We start from the raw sequence: 23,055 nt of genomic DNA on the forward strand, positions 1-23,055 counted from the left end.
GCACAACTTTAACATGCTGCAGAATTTGAACAGAGGCAGAGTGAAGATAAGTCTACTTAGAAACAGCTCAGAAATGGCAATCTTTGTATACATAATTAGGAATAAACTCCTAGATTTTGTGACAAAAAACTATAATCCAAAGGACTTTTATGCGAAACATGTGCTATGATTAACTAATTCTACTTGCCAAACAACAAAGAACAAGTATATTTTCTATCTCAGAATTTGAACAGAGGCAGAGTGAAGATAAGTCTACTTAGAAACAGCTCAGAAATGGCAATCTTTGTATACATAATTAGGAATAAACTCCTAGATTTTGTGACAAAAAACTATAATCCAAAGGACTTTTATGCGAAACATGTGCTATGATTAACTAATTCTACTTGCCAAACAACAAAGAACAAGTATATTTTCTATCTCTAGTATAATTATCATTAGCATCACCACAACTCTCATGGTAAAATTAGTTAAAGAGATGTTTTCACAGATGGTTTTCTTTTTGAATTTTATAATGTTGAACTAACAAAAGAGGATGAATACTTTTTAAATATAGCACATGCAACATCTGAAATTATGCCTGGCAAATAATATCACACTGTGGACAGACAAGTCCCGGAAAACAACACACAAAGCAGTGTAATTACAGGGAGTCATTGCTGATAGCTCCTCATTTTGGAAGGAATTAATCTAAAAGCATTGAATTATTATACTGTATATATAAGGTCATATAGCTCTTTAAAATCTCATCAGAAATTTTCTATCAATTCAAGTTTCCAGGAAAATACACCTTATGTACATAAGACACGTACATAAAAATCTAGGAACACTCATTGCTCTGCACATATATTCAACTGCACCAAACACAACTATTTCCTTTACTATAAAGGTATCTTAATTTCACATCTAAATTCACATACAAACTAAATATGTCTATAGTAATGCAAGTGTATTGTGCATTATTATAGACATCTTTAAACTTCTTACTGAAAGCAGTGTGCAAAGCCCTAAAGAATTTGGAACTCAGGTGTCTTCTTTTAGTATGGAGCAAGTTTACCCATCTGTACATTAGTTACTATTCCTCAGGGTTGAAGGAGGATAAATGAAAGCACACAGAGGATACAGTTGCCTTGATTGATTCATCCTGACATGGCTGGGGTAGGACATTGTGCTTTAATACCTCCCCTAAAGGGAAGAATAAGCTCCAAAGGGACGAGGGACATTCAGATTCTCTGCTCTGGGGCATCTCAAACAGACCTAGTTCATAGTGAGCAACATGCTTACGAGTCACTTTTATAATGCTGCTTAGCTCAGCAACTTTAAGTCATTGATGAAACATAATTTTAGAAATAAACCTGCACAGTCCCTTTGTCACATAGGGAAGTAGTACAACCCCCAATATTTTTCAGAGGAGAGCCTGCTATGAATCTCTAAGTAACAGATATCCCAACTCATAAATGCAGATTCTACCATTATCATCACATTTACAATTGCCATCATTAAAGAGTATTTGCTTGGGATAGCATGTGGAACCAGCAGATAGCCCTCATCAGGGAGCAGAGGGAGAGAAGGAAGGGACTGTAGAGTTGCAAAGAGCCTTGAGGCAGGGTACAAACTAAAAGCTGAGGAAGGGAAATAGAAGCAGCTCAGAAGATACACAGCACAACAGGACAGGGAGATGGTGTCTGACTGCAGGTAGGGGACTTTGTTAACAGAAAAATGAGAGTTGAATGTACTTCAATTAGTGACAGAGAAGGCTTTAAGACCTAATATATTGTTTCTGCTGAGCACTGCCTTATTAGGGAAGCCCTGATAATATTTCTTACAAGAGGCTTAATTGAAAAAATCAAAACAATAAAAAAATTTTACTAGTTTCTATATAAAATATGCATAACAGATCCAGCTAGAAAGCACACAATTAAAATTATGTGAAAGACACAGAATTATGTCTTTTTTAAAACTTTTATTGCTAGAAGAAAAACCATCCTGAGTAGTTTTAGGCAGATTATTTATGCAGTAATTAGTATCTTTTAAGCTTGCAATTTGGCTAACCAATGCCTGCACATAGGATTTAGCTTTGTCTCCTCAAAGAGCCCTGAGAAGCCCATGGTCCACCTTCAGCTAGGCTAATCCAGAGCAGAACTGGTAAGAGCTGAGGGGGAGAAGAGCAAAGAGAGGTATTGCATCTAAGATCTCTCTTGATCCTTAACATGAGGTCAGAATTTGACCTTCACCTGGGCACAAAAAGACATAGTATTGTGTCAACACAGGCTGAAAAAGGACATCTTTCTAGAGAAGTCTAATTTACTTGGTCCAGGGGGTTTAATTGATTACAGCATGGCCTAAGTTACAGATTCAAAAAAAGTTGGGTGATTTATAAGAATGACATGTTCCAAATAATTGAAAAGCACTACAATGACTTTGTGTGTCACAGTACTCTACTCCTAATGAAGGATGAAAATATTTGCTGTCGGGGGCAAAAACATTTCAGCCTGACTGTAGGCAGCCCTTCAGCATTATTTTCTGCCCTATTTTCCCTTGCTGCAAAGACCACGTATAGTATATCCTGGGTATTTAAAAAACTGTTCTGAAGCTTTCTTATGGTGTCCATAAATAAAAATGAAGTTGCCTTAAACATATGCTCTGAACCTTTATTCAAAAAGCTGAATATGTTAATATTGTTTATTAGTTGTGGAGACCAGATACAGCAATGAAATCACCCAAAGCAAAACCTAGTCAGTTCTAGTACTAATAGAGATAATTTTTTTTGTTGCCTAGAAGGTGGGTGGTAGTACTTATTTTTGAGAAAGAACCTGTGGTTAGTGCTTCATCATCATCATGTCCTTAACTCAAGATGAGAGGAAATGGCCTCAACTTGTGCCGAGGGAGGTTTAGGTTAGATATTACAAAAAATTTCTTCAGTGAAAAAGTGGCCCAGTATAGGAATAGGCTGCCTAGGGAAGAGGTGGAATTTCCACCCCTGGAAGTGTTCAAATGGTGTGTGGGTGTGGCACTTGGGGACATGGCTTAGTGGTTAAACAAACATGCTGGGTTAATGGCTGGATTTGATGATTTTAGAGGTTTTTTCCAACCTTAATGACTTTGTGATCTCCAGGTCTGAATGTACAGAAGAGAGTTCAACAAAACACTGAAACACTGAGATGGAGTTGGCATAATAGACGTTTTGCCACGAGAGGACTAGGGCGATCCCACAAAATCCAGAACATAAAACATCTGTAATTATTATTTGCTCTGCTAAAAGCCAGTGTTAGCGGGTAGTGTCAGCCTATCGCAGAACAAAACAAACCCCTGCATCTAAATCCTTTAGGAAGAACTATATATCCAATAAGTTCAATTTATTTCAAAGGTTAAAAAAGAAGAAACAAAAGGAAAATGGCACATTTTAGAAATAATGCAATTGTGCAACAGTTTCTATTCTGTATGAAAGATGATAGATTTAACACATCTATTTTTCATTTAATATGAATGTAATCAGAAGCTAATGATTTAAAAACATTTGACTTACTTCCAAGTACGGAGAATTATATCTTTCTAATAAATAATCCAACCAGTAGAGCATATTAAAAACTGCAGGAATCAATCACAAAATGCAATGTATTGGTGAGAAACTGTGCGGTCTTACCTAGTAGCATACTGCTCTATCCTGGAGTGGGTGTCATCATGAAACAGCTGAGGAGACTGAGAAGGACTAGTTTAAAAAAACCAAAAAAAAAATAGTGATGTCTAAAGCAATTCATGATACAGACAACATTATTTTTTAAGTAAGTTAGACTGATGACAAACAAATTCACAATATTCCTGAGGGCTTTACTGCTTTGGGTCAGCCATGCCCTATAGTTCATGCACATCAGATTAATTGCAATTGAGCTGAAAGATCCAGCATACAAAGATTTCCAGACAAAGGGGTTCTGCATACTCACTCATATTGCTCTGGCCACATACTGATGAGTGTGATAGGACTGCAAGGAAGACACAAAAAAAAGAAAAGAGAGAGAGAGAGAGAGAGAATGAAACTATGAAACAAAATCTTTAGCTCCAATTAAGCAAGAGAAAGCTGGAGAAGCATACAGTATTGTAAACATCAATCCACCCAGATTATTTGAATCAGCAACAATTGATGTAGAAGAGACAGCAACAGATACTGCCATGTACCATGGAGAGACAAGAGACTGACTTACATACTTTACTAAATAAAAACCAATTTAAAGAAAAACCCAAATCAGTGTTATTGATTGAACTGCAGTTCATAAACCAAAATCAGTTCATTTAAATTCTGCTCAAGTACTGGAGCTGTCATTTTAAACTAACCAAAATATGTATATTAAAAAAATGGGGTGAATAAAAACTAAAAACACATAAACCCCCCACCACAAGTTGCAGTTATCATAATCAGAGGTAAATACATACTGTATTACATTCTCACACATGAGTAACTATATAGGATTTTTTATTTTCTTTCTGTGTTTATTAAAGGGAATATATTACTGAGTTTTGCCACCTGCAGGGGTTAAGAACCAATACCAGCAGTTTCCTCAGCATGGTGCTGGCAATTTATCTGTACATTTCCCACATGACTGGACCAAGAGAGTTTTATCTTGACCTGTGATTACAGTTTTGACATTCCAATTTCTGGCACCATTGGCAAACTTTCATCACATCAAAGCAGCTTTGATTTCTTGTGTTGGTGGCAGCTGAAGACTGCCCCAGTGGGTAACATTTTAACATTTGAATGTGTGTTGCTTCCTTAGGAGCCAGACCATCAATATTACCAGTTTTTGGATTACTTCCTCCTGTTTCTTAAACTGCTAATGAGTAGGTTTCATTTGATTATTGTAAATAAAATGCACAGCCCTCCAGTCATGAAATGAGAGCATGAGCTGCTGTGTGCAAGCAGAGCATCTATGCTGAAGCCTCACATGGGCTGTTGCTAGCTAAGTGGTGCTTTGTTAGACAGTACAGTAGTGCCACAGACTTCAGGTTGTCAAGGACAGTCAATCCATGAAATTAATTCTAGCGCCCTGTCAACACGTCTTAATTTTGCTCTTGTAAGAGTGTCTTTTGCTGACAACTACCAAGTAAGTAAATAAAGTGGAGCACTTCTGTCAGCACCATAAATAATACTGTGGAGACACAGAGTGCTCTCTCTTATTAGGCCACCTGTATTTCTGAAGCCTGTAGGAACCTAATGAACTCAGAGACTTCTAATTCCAAGGACTTTGAAGTAACCAAATAAGCAGTGCAGTTCCAAAAGCATTCTCTGCAAAACAGCCATCCAGCCCCCTCCAACATTACCTGCTTCACCCTTTACACCATGGACTTTATAACAAAATGTTTACAAAAATCTAAGTAAAAAATGTGCTACTTTTAAAAAACCCAGGCAAGATCTGCAAATCATGTGAAACAATTAATATAAAATAATACACCGCAAAGCTCTGCAACTGCTGTTGGTTATTTCTTGAGTTTCATTTTTTGTTTTTAATAGAATAGGCCACTGAGTACAGGAGCAATTACTCTATTATTAAGCTTACGTCTCTAGGTTGTCACCCTCCAACACTGTTTGCACAGGTAAGTAGCCAAGTCGGGGATGCTTTGCAAAATACTTCTTTGACCGGAACTTATTCTTCAGCACCTTTGTGAAGTCCCGAACATCTTCCCCAGATGTTGTCTTAAAAAGTTAAAAGAAATCAAATTCAACATTGCTAAACAGTATTTATTTGACATTGCTGCTACTGCCCTGAAAAAGAATACAAGAATGAACACTTTTTAGTGTCCTGAAATAGGGTACAATAATGATGATAATGCATCTAAAAATTCTCTTCTATGGGGAAAAAACCAGCAAAGCTTCAAATTCCCAGCAATAAATGCATTTACCACTTACTTTAGTAATTAGAAAAAAGTGAAACAGGTGCAAGTCTAAAGCTAAACATTTATGACCAATCTTACAGAACACACCATACAAAAATCACAAGACAGGAGCAGTCTGTGCTAAACCATTCTCTGCTTCAATGACCAGGTTTTTCATAAGCATTTCCTCAAGTTACCAAATCTTTTCCTACAGAATTCTGCCATTACCTGTATCATTCCAGAGTCAAAAAAACTCAGAGATAAGGTGGCAGCCAGTGTACAGGCACTGTTCAAAGGCGCAGGAAGGCCTGATAAGATTATTGCTAGAAGTAACAAACTCACAGATTGATTCACTCACCTCCTTACTGCCAAGGATAAGATCAGAACAAAAATTAGCCACAACATTCTGCAAGTCTAACTTTACAAGTTACAATCACCATCTTCCATCCCGCCCAGCAGCTTTTATATTGGTCCTAACCAATGCAGCCTCTTCTAAAACTGAATAGTGCCTAGCCCCATCCCTCCCTGCTGTCTCCCCACCCACTCATCCCTTCAGAACACAACTAAAATTTATGCAACTGTGTTTAAAAATCAGTTGAAGTGGAAATAATCACAGCAATAACGGCAGCACTGCTTTGGCAATAGTATTCAGCTAACTTCTACTACAAAAGCAGGGATACAAGCAAAATGTACAGGCATAAAATACAAGGTGAAATGGCAATAAAGAGATCTGCAGGAAGAAACAATAGTATACAATATGCCTTTAAAGTATATGTGCTCGGACTGTCCTGCGTACTTCAGCTGAATGGCTCTCTTCCCATGTAGCAGTTACTATTAAGCATTTCCTCTTGCAACTGCAGTAAAGAAAAAGTGGCCATTCACCTCCTGAGTTAGCTGAAGATTTGCAGTAGCTTCTATAGATTTCCAGGCCAACTGCTGTAACAAACTACAGACTGCATTTTTGCACCCTCTGCTTTGGGAGAAGTCTGGTAACATAAAAGGATGCCAAAGTGGATGGATAACCATAGAGAAAATAGAAAAACTTTGCAGTTTTGTAATCTTTTTCCTTGACATATTACAAAGAGGCTTAGAAGCAGGTCAGGCAAACTGTTCACTGATTGTATTCTCTGTTGTCAAAACATAAAAATACTTGCCTATTCATCTATGTATTTTAAAGTATATATAATATATGCAGTTACAAACTCCATAATGCAGATCAGACGAGCAATAAAAATCATAGATAATCAAACTGATGTTGGTAGGCATTTCTCATATGTAGTTTTAACAAGTAACAACAAGCTGAGCAAACTTGGGATTAAGAGATGTTTGAATCCCTGAATTTTAATACAAGTGATTTCAGGGAGTGCTTGCAAAATCATTCTCGTTAAGCATCTACTCCAACCACTGCACCATCCAAAGAAGGAACATGAGGCAACCTAAAGGGTTGCTTATTGTCATGCAACAGTAACTCCAGCAGATGGAACTCTGTCCCAAGGCCGAGGAATGAAAATTTTAGTACCTACACATTGTAGAAATTAATGTCTACTGAGCTGCCAAACTCTTCCTCTGATTTATTCTTTATTTAGTATGACAGCCTGATCCAGTTCCTTGGAAAGAAGACTAATATGACTGTGCCCTGCCTGAGGATAGTAAGTACTAACCAGTGAAACTTGAGCAGATTTGGAAGAACTATTTTAACTTATGCACAACTAAGATGCAATTCTCTAAAATATTTCTGCCATGTTTTTTTCATATAACCACACTATACAATTCAATCCAAAATCATGCCAAGGGAGATTACTATAACAGTTTAATTTCAAAAAGGATAGCCAGGCACTGTTGTGTAGAATATATCTTCTGAATGAAAACCACCAGGTACCTTTGTACACTTCCTTACATCGTGGCATGTTGACTATTTCCACACAAATCAATAGCACAAATACCACTGTAGTTACAGAACTATTTGGAAAGGAAAGAAAAAAAATGCTTTCCTTCACTGAAAATTCAACTGACAGCCCATGCTTTCAAACTCAATTTAAAACCCAAGACCCATGGCTGCCACACATAAATAACTAAAATAACATCTGTAGCAGAAGGTCTCAAGGAGAAAATCTGTAACAACTGACAAACTGGCATTAGCACTCTTCAATATACCAACCAGGCATAAATGGAGTCAGAAGCAGATAAAATTACATGTAATCCAACACAAAATTAAGAAACTAGGATTTCAGGGGAAGCAACAGAAAAAAAATCAGTATGATGAAACATGTTTTTCATACATAGGTTAAAAAAACAGTTGCTGTACACTTTCAGCATATTGGAAATAGAAAAAGTCTTCATTGGGAAAAAGTATTACCAAGAATGTAATCAGCCAGTTGGAGAGCTCTAAATTAAAGAATATATAATATAAAAATTATAATAAATAAATAAGACTTATCTGAATAAGTAAGATAGAACACTTATAATACATTTAATTACTTCTCACTATTCTCTTTTTTCAAAGATACAAATAACATAATAATGAAAGCCTAAACAATTTCTCCATTCTTTTCACTGCATCTGCCTATGTAAAAGGACTAGTCTGAACCTAAGTCATCATTCTCTTAATTACATTTCTTATATCTAGCACAAACCCAATTAGCTGTTTTAATATATACATAGAAGTTGATTCCCAGAAGAGACATGAGCCTCACTAATGTATGCTGCCATTAAGCCTAGCCAGACATTCACGGGTTATGAGGAAGCTGGAGAGAAATCTGCATGGGCACTCAATAATCAAGCAAGTTCTGAGAAAATATATTTTCTACAATGAAACATGCTCTGTGATGTAAAATTTACAGTATAAAATAACATCTATGTTGTTTATAAGTATTTTAGTTTATCCTTATTATTCAATTCAAATGCTTTAGTAAATGTGAAGGTTTGCAGCTTGAAAAAAAAAAAACCACAACTTTTTTTATATTCCGTATCTTTATTTCTTGATATTTTCTTTATGTATAGTATTTGTTATCATCTGTACTGCAAGCCTGACTTCTTGATGGTAAACAAAATTCTTAGACCTACTTATGGTAAATACTACACTATGTGCAAGTATGACAATAGTTGCATCTTAAAGCAGCTGTCAGCTAGATACCTCTGAGAGGCTGGGAAACTTCCCAATGGGGCATGTGAGATTAAGACACAGATACTTCATTTCTTTAATTATTTTTGTTTTTAAATTGACACTTAAGATTGCCATTCACCAATAACTGACAGACATGTTTAAATGTATACATTCATCCCTATAGAACTCACAGTTTTGAAAAGCATCTCACACACCTGGAGAGGCATGAGATAGGATAACACAAAAATTAGGATATTAAAGGTGTAATAACTGTATTTATGGCTATCACTGCCATATCAGTGATGTTTGCACTGTGTAACATTGTGAAAATTACTTTCGTGTGATCACCTTCAAATAGGGGCATTTCATTGCAGTTACTCACTAAGAGGAGAGATTGATTATGCATTTTGTGTGTTAGTGTACTCCGGTAAAATCAAGATGTAATTTCAAGAGTAACTAATTTACCCCAGAACTTAACAGAGTGCAGCAAATTAAGTTGCAAAAGGGCAGCAGACCACACAAACCAGCTATCTTAGCACTGTAACAGTGGGACCTAGAGAGAAGCACATTGCCCAGCTGCTAGATATCAAAGACTACCCTGACAAGTCATCTATTCTTCTCAAGTCAAAGCATAATCTCTGAACTCCACAGCTGGAAGTGATGTTCTGCATGTGAAACAGCCAGATTCAACTATTCTTGCTGCTTTCTTTCATCTTCCCCACAGAACAATCCCATTTTGTTAACAGCGAAACATCATGCCCTGTGCACTGCTAAGTACGTCAAGACGAAACCACTGACTTACTCATGTCAGTTTGTGGCTTATAAAGCACCGAGGCTGGTTAATGTTCAGGAATGTATCTGTCTTTGGATGTCACTAGGAATTAAATTCTCACATGGCTTATCCACAGGTGCAAATAGCCCTGTTATGAAATTAAGAAGCAACTCTCAAATAATGCAAATATCACAAAACTCATAAAAATGGAGAATTGTCCCCTTGCAAATTTAATTTTGAAAACAGATTCCTTAAGCCATTGTCCAAATTGTTTTAAATTTAACAAGAATTTACTGTCCTTCTGAGAAATCCCTTCATATCCTAGACTGAACTGCTTACCTGAAGACAACCTTCCTTCAACTGTGACTATGCTCCCATTTTAAATGTCAGCTTAATTAACCAGGGAAGCATTTTTTTTGCTTGTATTCTTGCTATTAATGTATTAATATGCATTAGTAGTAAGAAAGTGAAGCTAGATTTTATTACTGCAGTTGGAGTACATGCATTTGTACTCTGCTTTTCAACACTGGCCACAAAAGTAACATTCAACCATCAATGGGCTTTAAATTTGGTTGAAAAGGTAGAGTAGATGCACTCTTTCTGTTCAGCTATCTGTACTGTAATATAATGGATGCTAAGGAACAATTCATTGGTACTTTTTCTTCCCCATATCACAGACCCAGGTCTATGCTGGGTTTTGGGCATTATTTTATTCAAACATATAAACTATTCTACTAACTGAAAAGAATTTTGCAATTCTTGACTATTGTATTTCATTAAATGAGTTCAATATGTAGAGAGGTTTAGCAACAAATCTGTATGCCAATCACAGTGCATCAGTGCAAATAGTAAGAATAGATAACACTGGATTCTTTTTGTGAAATCAATTCTTTATTCCTGACCTAGTGCAGATGAGGTTAGTTAAAACAGGTTGCGTGTAGGTACTGATTATGGAAGTCTAATAGACATGTAAGTCTGTTCATATAATGGGTCATTTCTTTTTACAGAAATGGAGCTAGCAGATTATACTTATCGCAGGACCCAAGTAAAATTCCAGCTCTCGTATTCAGTTTCCAAATTAATGGGGGTCAGTGCTGGACCTCCAATTTTATGAGTCACCTAAATGATATGCCATTTCTTTTATTCTGCTCTACTTAAAACTGCACCAAGTTCCTTCCCTTACCTCCCAGACACTTGCCGTCCTTCACTCACTCTAATCAAGAATGTCACCTTACTCCTCTTATTATTCCATAGTGAATTCATCTCATTCCTCCCATATTTCATGGAAAGAAGGGACTTTTGCCTTCTGTTACCTTACTTAATATTGCTTTAGAACTATATTCTTTCTTCACCAGAAACAGAAATATTCCTTATGATACAAGCATCCCTAGTCCCTGGGATGGAGAGGATTCCAGTCATTTCCAGAATATATTTTTGTGTTCATCAGTGTTCACTTCTAAATGAGATGGCTCACAGTCACATAATGTGAACATGTTTAACAAGAACTGAAAATTCCTTAGATACCAAATCTGCTGTTTCAGACAAAACCTGGAAGTCATCAGAAATATGCCATCCTGTTCCAGGGACAGTACCATTCCACACAGGATGTAATCTGTATAGGACTAATTCAACAGGAAGGATATCTTATTCTGTGGACCGGCAGCATTATCTATTTTGACACTCCTTCACCTTAATTTCTACATTTTCTGTGTATTATAGGCAGTAACAGAGAACATTTCTGTTCCACTAAAGATGAAGTTTGAAACAACATTATAGGAACAAAAAACAGTGAATCCAAGTAAAACACATCTCAAACATGTTCAAATTGTTTGGGTTACGTTGGTTAAGGAGACAAGTAAGAAATCAGTATCACCATATTTTTAATGATGCCTAACCATACACCTCAAATCCTGAGGGTTAGAACAGTCATGTAAAAATGGGCAAAATTGTGCCTATATGGTATCACAAAACCAATATAAAACACAACCAGAAAATGACCTCCAGAAAGAACAGGCACAAAGAGAGAAAAGCAGTGGCAAAATATAACAAACATCAAAACTGACTAAAAACCACCAAATCTACTTAAAAACAATTCTTCAGAATATAGCCTGACATGCCAATTTATCGATCAAATCCTAACAGTAGGTTATAGAATTAATGAAAATAAATTAATGGAATTCATGGTTTCTTCTGATCATAATGCAATGAAAACACTACTTTATAGAATTTGAATTCTGTTACATGAGACATGCCAGATGAAAAAGAGAGGAAAACACAGGTATTTAGTCCAACAGCTACAGCAAAGGACAGCCAAATACCTCAATGACATTTTGCTACTAAAATCCTTTTAACATATGAAAAAGAAATCCTGATGGAATAACTAGATGACTAAAGACTCTGAAAAAAATGTAGACCTCAAATAATGCAAAACCAATACTTTAGAAACAGTCAGTAAAGAGGTACTCACAGGTATACAATACTCCACCATTGGATAATGCAATTTATGTCCCTTTGCTGTACGACCAGAAAAGAAACAGCTCTGACAGACATCATAGTTGAAATGCTTTAAGCTCCGGTACCTATAGGGACATTAAACAAGGTGATTAGAGATTCCTAAGTTTAGTTCTAATTAAGTCTCACAAAGCAAATTACTCTCTGAAATGGTGTCACCTGCTTTTCACTAGCAGCAGCAGCACAAGGACACAGTGAGTTTGCTGGGATTAGCTTAGAAAGAACCTTGAAGTGTGCAGGTGTGTGTGTCCAGAACGTGGCATGGCCAACACTCATTACAGCTGCAGACCTAGGGGCACTGTTGCCAGCACAGCAGCTGCACAGGACACAGGAAACCTGCAGCCCTCTTAGCCCACTACACAAAACCTTCCTACACTACACACCTCACTGAGTATTTATAAGAAACTCCTGTCTCTATAGCCACATAGAGAGCTACTGTCAATCATCTGTTGCTCAAGCTGCTTTGAAGCAGAAAATCTTACAGGCATCAGCTTCATAGATGGACTGTGAAGAGTTTAGAATTGTAAAATTCAAAGTGACTTTAAACTATATTGCTTTAGTTTTTGTTTTCCTCTATTTAGTATTCAGACGGCATCTCAAAAAACTTTTATAAACCAGGCTGGTTTACTTTCATGCTTTTACACTGATCAGTTAGCTTACATGTTTGTAAACAATTTTAATGCTCAGAAATTCTAAACACATTTCAGAAAATCAAATTCTTCAGAATTCTTGAATTATAAAAATAATCTAAAATTCAGCTTAAAAATACATTAATCCGTTTACTTTGGGTGGGGTTTTTTTTGAGAGTGTATGTATAAACAAGGTAACAAACTTACACAGTACTCCTTGTATTAAACGTAGTCACATGGAGCATGATTTATGACTAAAGCAACAACTCAATTCCAGATTCCACCCACTGTTTTTATAGTATGGTTGTTCTGACTGGATAAGGTTATATCATTTATATGAAACTAAAACGCGCTAACTGAACCAAATTGAATAGCTACTGAATAGTTAAAGTTTAAATTAAATTGCTTCCTGAGAGCAGTTTTCAGTACTCATCCACATTTTTCCCCTGCTGAGTTTTATGTTTTGTTTTGCAAGAGAATATGTGCCTATAAATGTAAAGGTTCATTTTAAAGGATGCTGATGCAACTGTTTATAATCTCTACTTGGAGCCTGTGCATTAAATGGCCACATTTACCTTCTGCTAAGATGCTAGACGCTTTTGTTGTTGCAGATCTCTAACTCCACTGTAGAAATTATTTAGAATGACCCACTCCTTTGTCTTCCTTTCTCCTTTCTGTCTCTCCTTCTACACATAGTACAGACAAGATTCATCAGACCTAACTTAGACATCTAAAACATATCTGAGCTGGAACTTTGTCACCTTATGCTCCCTCAAGCAATAATAAAGAACGATACGAACATTGAGAAAACAGGCAACGAAGTTTGATCAAATGTATCACTTTTGCAAATCCTCGCATATCTATATTTATAATTTTTTAAAAAAAAGAGGTTGATAGCTCAATCTTATAAGACTGACTGAAGCTAGCATGCCTAAAACTAGGTGAGATGAATCTGACCTCGGGATTATCATCCTTTACGGGAAGGAGGAGAATAGAAAACACGGGGAACAAAAGTTACGCATCTGCCTAGATACCTAAAGAAAAATCTTAGAAGCACTTACAACAAGACTGCTTTATATTTTTCCTAAACAATACACTAGACTTCATGATCACAGCAGAGGAAAAAGCCAGTTATGTTTATCTCTAGCTCTAAGTCCCTGCTGGTGTTTTTGATTACTTTTTTTCCCATCATTTTACACACTGGAGCAATCAATTCACAAATGTATGTTAGTTGTAAGGGTGCCAACTACAGTTTAGGAAAATAACATGGAGAATATTCCTCATGTAATTTTTTCTTTCAGAATTCACACATTTCTTTGAACAGGTGAAAGTTAAATTACATTCATTGCTTTAGAGAGGAACTGTGCAAATCTTGTCACAATAACACCTAAGTGTGCTAAGCAAGGAAAGACTGATGTTGAAGGGTGTTTAATATTGCCCAGCATAAGTTAGTTTCCCAAGCCTTATACAGGAGAACAGACAGACAGCCCACATTTTTTTTTCACTGATCACCTCCTTTTGATCTTGTGCTTACAGAACACATGGGGTGCATTGATTCATTTGTTATCCACTAATGCAAAACCACCTGATCACAGCCCACACTGTACCTCTGTCAGTCACAGGAGCCAGAACTGCACTAGCTCAGGCCACACTGTAGCACCATCATGAGCAACAGAGCACATCTTTAAGCAGGAAAACAGAGGAAAAACAAACAGAAAGAACTGCACTTGTTGGAAGACTTGAAAGTGTGGATATTTTTAGAGAAACATTGCATCTAACTCCTCTCCTCTTACCTAAACCCAACAATTGGACATTCTTTACAGATGTTGCACTTGGCCTGATGTTTTGCCGTTTCTGCAGCTGCCACACGGTGTAGAACTGGAAGCCATACCATTGACTGTGGTTCTAAGCGCATCCAATCTATAAATTGCTTTACAGTTATTTCTGGCTTGTTGTGGTTCTGTGGACAGAAAAAACCCACATCCAAATTAAAACAAAAACAAAACAACAAAAAAACCCCAACAAAACAACACACACCCATAAGCAGATTTTCCTTAGAACTCCATAAAAAAAACCAACAACAAACAACCTTTATGGATCCTTTCCTTGATAAGTTAAGCCAAAACCATTTACAGGATACAAGAAATAACCTCAATTAATATGCAAACAAGGAAAAAAGTTAGTCACTAAGAATATAAAGGACTAAACAGCTGTGATAGAGTAGACAGATGGTAACAAAGACAGAGGACACAGGAGTAATGGAGCCCATAGTAAAGCTGTCTTTGAACTGAAAGGACTTGAAAAAGAAGCATGAGCATGAAAGGGTAGCACATTTTGCAGTTCACACATGCTGAAGACATGGTTGTCTTTTGAGTTACAATTGATAAGAAAATGCTACAAGTCAGTAGTACTTGCACGTGTCTACTGATTGCCATGAGACTCATACAATATTTTTTACTGTGTTCTGAGCCCACAGTATTCTTTCTAGTTAGCACATTAAACACACAAATAGAGAAACAGGCAAATAAATATTGAGAAAGAAATCTGCTATTTATAGGCAATGAGTGTAAAATACAGTAGAGCTAAAGTATTAACATGATTGCTTTAAGAAGCAGGCAAACATGCTTACACATGCTTCCACATTTTCTTTAAGCTGTAACCACCAGGAGCCTAGTTGTAAAGGTATTCTATTTGTCAACCTTGTCAGCAATAAGAACAGAGGTCATATTTCTGAGCTTACTGGAAGTAATAAAACAAAACTTAAAATGGAAGTTATTCTTAGCTGGTAACACATGACAGGAAGCAATGCTAGGCTTCTTAACCTATTCATAGTCCAAGTTGATTTTTGCCAGTAAGAGGAAGAAGTGTGAAAAAAAAACCAAAAAGAGTAGGCTTTTCTCACCAGCAAAATACTTGTTTTCACTTGGCTGAGATAACTGCCATGCAGCTGCACATTTCATCTGTACTCTCCTAACAACCAGGGACTGAGCTATTCATGTGAGACGAGGGATGCAACCTCATTATCAGTATAATTGTAATAACACATCAAGTATTTAAACACTACCTTGCCCATAACTGAACAGCACGGGAGATGTGTCAGATCCTTGAGGGACATAAAGATCATTCCTCTGTGACACAGAAAGTCTGCCACTAACAAATGAATAACTTATTTCAGTGTGACTTGAACCACTCGAGGCCAGTGATAGATATGTCAAGCACCATCCCTCATTGTCTGAAGCACCAATGTTAAAACATCAGGGGAATTTTTACATGGTTAATTGATCAAACCAACTTCCATAAGTATCTATCAAATTATTCATGACCTGGACAAATACTCTTCCAATTCCAATCAGAAATTAGTCTTATAGTACTTAACTAATAATAATCCAATGACTTATCAGTAATCCAATCCAGAGATTAATCTAATAGTTCTGAATAAAGATAGCACAACTCCATTTTTCAAAGCACTAGACAAAAATGTAGAAATGCCTATGAAAGAATGGTAGAAGAAAAATGCTCTGAAAGTTCATTAGAATCTTTAATGTTAAATTCAATAAAATCAGTATTATTCAAGTCAGCAGTTTCATATATGCCATAGTGAATGTTTAATCCATATACCATTTCTGATGATGCTCAAATTAGCCACTTTCACAGAAATAATACACTGAAGCAGTATAACTATCACCAGCAAACAGTTGGAGCCTTAGGCATCCTTGACAAAGTCGGAGTTAGTTGTGTTCCATTACAACATCCTGTTTTTAATTCTCATCTTCTTTAAACAGACAGAAGCTACTTGCAGCCTCATTAACCCCCTGCATGTAGTGTGGAGCTGAACAGCAGGCTGCAAGAGCTTTATCCCATGTTCTGATCTGCTGCATAAAGGCTCACAATATATAAATGGCTACATACAACTGCATGCTTGTTTGTCAGAAAATAATGCTAAATAATTTCCTGGTGCACAAGGTCAAAAATTACTACCAACATCATTCTCTTGTTCTGTTGAGATCACACCTTATTCCAGCAGGGAAAAGCACATTGTTCTCCATATCAGGTTGCTCTGAACAATGCAAAGCAGGATATTTGGCTGCTACAAAATTTTTAACACCTTTTAGAGCAGCAAACATTGTCAAAATCACCAAGACTTCTATAATCTTTTAGAGAAACCTAATTTGTTTTGATCCTCTCCTAAACCATAAACCACCTTTTACAGCTGTATTCTCACAATAACTTCCCACATTTAGTTGCAGGAGCATATCCACTTCTGTTCAAAACTCGGTGGGTGTTTTCAATACCCTCTCTTCTTTTTGCATTATGTACAAGTGAATTTTTAGACTTCAGAAAGGGTTGTGTTGGTTTGTTTTTTTCACATGAAGGTCTTTATCTTACCTGCTGGAAGCAGCTGCGCACACTGGGTTCAATGTTGCTGCCACCAAAGGCTGCCACTTCACCAAGCTGTCGTGGGATCTGGATAGCATCATGGAGCAGAAGGCCCAGCTGCCTCTGGTCACACATTTCTGTAGGGCCTGCCACCTCCTTGAAGAGGTCTGCAACATCAAAAAAAAAGGGACCATCTCATTTCATTTCCATACGTAACCCCTTTTATTCAGTAATGTTGCAGCTCAAGCTCTTAATTTTTGTATTATAGTCATGGTTATAGATGGCCACTGTCCCATTTACAAGCTCACCTTCATCTACTCTTGGTAATTTTTACTATGTTTTCTTGATTTGCAACCATATAAATGAGAAAAGTAAGGCCAAATGAATGAAGCTATATGGCTTGTTAAGGCACATGGAGGACAGGGAGGCGATTTGAGGCAGGCAGCACAGCTTCACCAGTGAGAAGTCCTGCCTGACAGACCTAATGGCCTTCTATGATAGTGACTACATCAGTGGACAAGGGAAGGGATACAGATGTCATCTATCTGGTCTTCTGTAAGGCCTTTGACACAGTCCATAGGTCCCTTCCAACTCAAACTATTCTATGATTCTATGAAGAATGAGATTTCAGAAACCCGTATCTTACACTAAATCCATGCCATTCTTCAGCTGGTTGAGGACAGAAGCAGGTTTGCTCTGAACTGACACTAGAAATTAACACAAGACTCAACTGGCCATGTGAAATAGTTTAAAGCAAGAGCAGCATCCAGAAAGACAACTCAAGCTTAACAATAATCACATTTTCTTCCTGGATAACCATGTCTGTTTCCATCTACTTTTCCTTTACTGGTTCCATTTTCCTCAGGTAGGTGTCAAGCCCTGCAGTATAAATGGATGAACCGGGATGACTGTAACAACAGAAAAAATTGATCCTGAAAGGGATCAAGAAAATTGTTCCAGATACAGGCCCTGGGAAGGAAGATACTGCTTGTACCTACAGCCACAGTAAAACACATAATTAATAGGCCTGTCTGCAGTACAGATATTATTTCTTAAGTATTTTCTTAACACATTTCTTTGATTGGACAATTGTAATTTTTAAAATGTTCAGCTAAAAATTTTAATATGTTTCTGCCAACAATTTTGATTTATGAATTTTGTAGCTGTGTCCATTAATATTTAGCCACAAGATTAATCTTTCCTGAAAACATCTTAAATGCTGAGTTTATCCAAGAAATATTTTTAAATTCTGTAATTGGTACAAATTACAGAAGAGATGGAATTGGATTCTTATGTTCATTCCAGCTGGCCTTTACATTCTCCTGTTGCACTCAGTGGCCAGCTTGGATTAAAGCTCCAAGTAATCTTAAAAGAAAAAGAATCCATTTATACTACTTCCCTGCTTTTTCATGTTTCCCACCAGAACAACCATTAATAGATTAGAAATAAGTGAAATTTGAAAATTCAGTCTGACTGCACTTCTGATTGAGAAATGGACAAACTTTGTTCAGAAACACTCAAGAGTTACTCTTATTAAACTGTGTAAATTGTTTTGCCCCTCATTTGGAGCACCTGTCAAGCTTTGGCAGTGTACTTCAGTCTTGCCAAAGGACATGGAAGCAAAAGAAAGGATCTTCACAACATAAAACTGCAGATGACTGAATTAGTTTTAAGAGTATTGTATTTTTCTTGCCCCTTTCTTGCCTAGTAAAACAGCAGCACAGCATCCTCACCACTCAGTGGTGAGAAAAAACAGCCCACAGACAACAGCAATAACAGAATTACTGCACAGCTGCAGGCTCATCTTGGCAATCCCAGATCCTGGCTAGCTTTTTCAGCTGAGGTTGGAATATTTTTTCAGTTTCTAAGTTAGTTTAAAAAACCTGATAGTATGAAAATAAATAAATAAATAGATGCTTGTCTTATTCTCTCTGTTTGCACCAGTCTATGATGGAAATAGGCACTAAAAGGAGAACAATCATTAATTGCTGGAGCTCAGAGGCAGATGACATAATTTCCTAAACCCTAAAACTTCAGATGATTGTAGAATTGGTAAACAGAGGACAAACAATGTGACAGGAGAGGGAATAGGCAGAGTGATTAGCTAGGCAGGAATCAGGAAATACCTTCAAAGAGCTCAAACTCCACCAAAACACTCCACTTGAGTTTTGTTTCTTAACACTGGCAGCTGTGCCATAACCAATGACTGTGCAAGGGAGTTCATAGATGGTACCCTCTTTTCCCAAAATCCTCAATGCCTTCCATGTGGGACACAGGACAAGAAGCTCCTAAACTATAGGTATGGAAAGTGAGAATGCACTTGCTATCTGGCCTACCTACTTAAAATAACCTATGAACTATTCCCTGGCAAAGGAGGCACAGCAAGAGCAACTCTCAAGTGGCAGATGTGTTGGAGAAGGGCCTGTTTTAGCTCTGACAGGGAGGCACCATACTTGCAGCAGTGGGAAAGGGGACCCTGTATATCACCCATGAGCAATGTCAAAAGCCACAAACTCCTGTAAATGGACTTTGTAAACATGCAATTAATTACATATTAAATGAATTTCAACATAAAATACATTGATATAAAGGTTAAACTGTACAAGGGACTCTACCAAAGGACAGGAAGAATGATTGAGGAAGTAGAGAAAAGATCATTCAAACCTGAGCCATATGAAAGAAACAGAAAGAAGGAAAATAGAAAATCAGTTTATCTTACATAAATTCAGCCTCACACTAGTATTTTGAGGATGACAGCCAGTGGGACTAAAACTGCAACTCAGCTAGACAACAGGAAAAATGTACTAGACTGAAGCTTTTAAAACAAGAAAGTTGGCTATTTTACTACCAAGTACTTTCAGAAAAATATGCCTGTCTAAGGCTTAAAGCACAGACTGTGCTCTGCGAAGGGCTTCAACTGCAACTGTATGATGACTCTCACTCTCCCAGGAACCTGGGATTGCCAACATCTCAAAAATGGCAAAAGGAGAAGCAAATGTCAGGAGCTGGTCTGAGAAAAGGAAAAATTGGAAGGCAGTCAATTCATATTAAGCACCTATGTTTGGGGGTACTGCTCTTCCTTCCAAGTGACTGACTTTCCTGAAAATACTTAGGATTTCCATTACAGTTTTCACTTGAAGATCTGAAAGCTCAATACACAAAACTTCTCTCAATAACAGATGATTAGTAGGGTGTGACAAAATCAAAACAAGCAAAAAGGGTCACACTAAAGATCAGTCTGTGACAGAGCTGGCGCCAGAGGACCCCAAAACACTGACTGCAAAGCCACTGCAAGCCAAGAACCAGTGCCTGACACTGTTAGTTCCTTCCTTCTTTAGCAAAATTTCTTTCAGATTTAAGAAGGTTTTTTGTGACAATTTTAAGGTTCAGAAGGGCAATAAAGCTGACAAAAATATCAAAGCCTGGCCCACTGATCAAAACAGGTGCATTATCTGCCTACTAATTTTCTGCTTCAAGAACCCAAGCAGCTACTTCAATTTCAGATGTATTTCATGTTGAATTTAGATTTCTTGGTACAAGACTTCTGAGACTTCTTCTAGACTAATTTTTTTTAGGACTTTGCACAGTAATCTTCACAAAAAAACCCCACCCTGTTAACATAGGTTATGTAAAATCTGTAACCAGCATCAGCTGCCATTTCTATTTTACTACTAAACAAAAAGCAACAACATAAAAATAAACTGGACCCAATAATTTCCTTGTTCTGCTTCAGTGCCTCTATTTGGTAACTCTAAGTATACTAATGTATTATCAATAGCAATCTAATGTGAGTTTGTTCCAGGCTTTGGACATTTTTAAACCATAGGGTTATCAGTTTGTTAGCCATAGCCTGATCCTTATACACTAGGAAAGCTTTTTATTTCATACCAAATGGTACTCCCTGAATTGCAATTACTGAACAAAAGTATGTCAGTCAGGCTTTGTTAGTCATGAAATAATTCACATACATGTCAAATGAGGAAACTAAAAACTCTAAAGTCTCAGTATGCCAATCAGATGTCAAAATATGTCCTAAACGCATATGACACCTCTACTTTTGCCCAATGTCAATAACCAAGATTACAAGATTGCCTTCAAATGCTCTCAAGGAAAGCAGAAATTTTTGCAGAGCTCCAAAGCTACATGGAGCAAATTCAGTCTCTATACATTTTTCCTGTGTTTCTGAAGTGTTCCAAGAAACAACTGCAAAGAACAGCAATTTTAAGATGATGTGCATAACATGTAAATGTGCATCACCTAGAATGCTCTAACATAGCACTTCACCTTTTTTCTGTATTCATCAGGGGGTTTTGCCACAGTTACTCGATTCTCTTCTTCTCCTGCAATTATTTTTGTGAAGTATTTTCATACTCGTCAGTATCTCTCAAGATTGTGAGATTACTTACATCCACATAATTTTAGCCTTCATTGTGCAAGAAATGCAGAAAGCACATACACTGGAAAACCATTTTCAGAGCTCAGATAAGCTTTCCCATAGACCACTAAATACAACTGCTGGATTTTGATGTATTTCTTTGCTTTATCAGCCATATCGATCTAATCCAATCAGCACTGACATGCTCGATTTTTGCCTAAACAAAACATGTACACACACACACATGAGAGACAACAGAATCAGTCAAATATAATATAAGTCTAGCTTCCACACAGCTATATTCTCCTTTGCTTTTGGGTACTGCAATATTGTGACTTATGATGATGCAGAATTGACATCAATACTTTCCAGTCAAGATATAAATCCTACTTTCTCCATTGTCACTGATAATAATGAAAACATTCTCTTTTACTTATTCACGGGAAAACTGCCCTGCTACAGGCATGAGAAATGTTTTATTATGAACTTTGCTACTATGTGTGTAGACATTGTACACGACTTAATTATATCAAGTATTTTATAAAAGAAACTCCTTCTTACATCTGTACTTCTCTTCCAGAAGGCCCTTAGAAAGAGACATCAATCCAATTTTCAGGGACTGCACTCGAATCTTTCCAGTTCGGCCACTGAAATGATAAAGACAAGACAAAATTAATACAGTTTAATTTTATTTCATTCCAAATCAAGTCTATGAAAATATACAAAGACATTGGTGAGTTCTACTTCAAATCCAAAAAAACTAAATGTAACACTACAAATCACATTTAGAATTCTTCCCTTACAAAATCTCAGCTTGCCTTTTAAGTGGTTTACACATCAAAACAGTTTGTATTACTCCAAAAGAGCAGACATTTACCTTTGTGAAGTTCTCAATGTGATTTAATAATGTGAAATACAGAGAAAAAAAACACCCATGAGCACACAGCAAGAAAGCCTATTACTCAGTGTGAAACACAAGGACTGCAAAATAGACCCAAGTTTTTATATCACAATAATTCATTCTTCTTTTTTCACTTATTTTTTATCAGTTATGCTTAAAATGCTCTGATATACATGTAATATCAGGACATAAACAGGCAAGCACATGCACTGATTCAGTGATGTGGACCTGCTGTTCTTAAGCAATGTGACTTCAGATTCATCTTGTCCAACATGAAAAAAAAATATATCCAAACCCAAAACCCAACTTGAGAACCGGTAACTGGGTACCAAAGCAAGTAATGTTAAATCTGCAAGACAAATACTGTTCAAAGAGATATTAAAACAATAAATCCAGGTTACACAGAAAAGGACAATTCTAAAGTTCAAAAGATCAGTTCAGAAACATATTCTTCATTTATCTGATTATTTCTTCTATCATAAACCAAACAACAGGACAAAATTTGCCTTTAAATGAGACATGGCA

The 23,055-nt window shown here is 36.8% G+C and overlaps 1 protein-coding gene across 1 annotated transcript in view; it reads right to left on the reverse strand.

Annotated features, from left to right (window-relative positions):
- Window positions 1–23,055, reverse strand: part of LOC103806550 (utrophin-like) — a gene marked incomplete at its 5' end in the record, with an annotated part of 205,357 nt that overhangs the window by 19,898 nt on the left and 162,404 nt on the right. Inside the window, 7 exons of the mRNA XM_009079256.1 lie at window positions 3,641–3,706; window positions 3,939–3,977; window positions 5,547–5,683; window positions 12,205–12,316; window positions 14,671–14,837; window positions 17,264–17,421; window positions 22,191–22,276. Coding sequence (XP_009077504.1) covers window positions 3,641–3,706; window positions 3,939–3,977; window positions 5,547–5,683; window positions 12,205–12,316; window positions 14,671–14,837; window positions 17,264–17,421; window positions 22,191–22,276 — 765 coding nt within the window. The remainder of the gene's footprint in view (window positions 1–3,640; window positions 3,707–3,938; window positions 3,978–5,546; window positions 5,684–12,204; window positions 12,317–14,670; window positions 14,838–17,263; window positions 17,422–22,190; window positions 22,277–23,055) is intronic.

This window comes from Acanthisitta chloris, unplaced genomic scaffold (assembly GCF_000695815.1).
Source record: "Acanthisitta chloris isolate BGI_N310 unplaced genomic scaffold, ASM69581v1 scaffold6777, whole genome shotgun sequence".
NCBI classification, from domain to species: Eukaryota; Metazoa; Chordata; class Aves; order Passeriformes; family Acanthisittidae; genus Acanthisitta; species Acanthisitta chloris.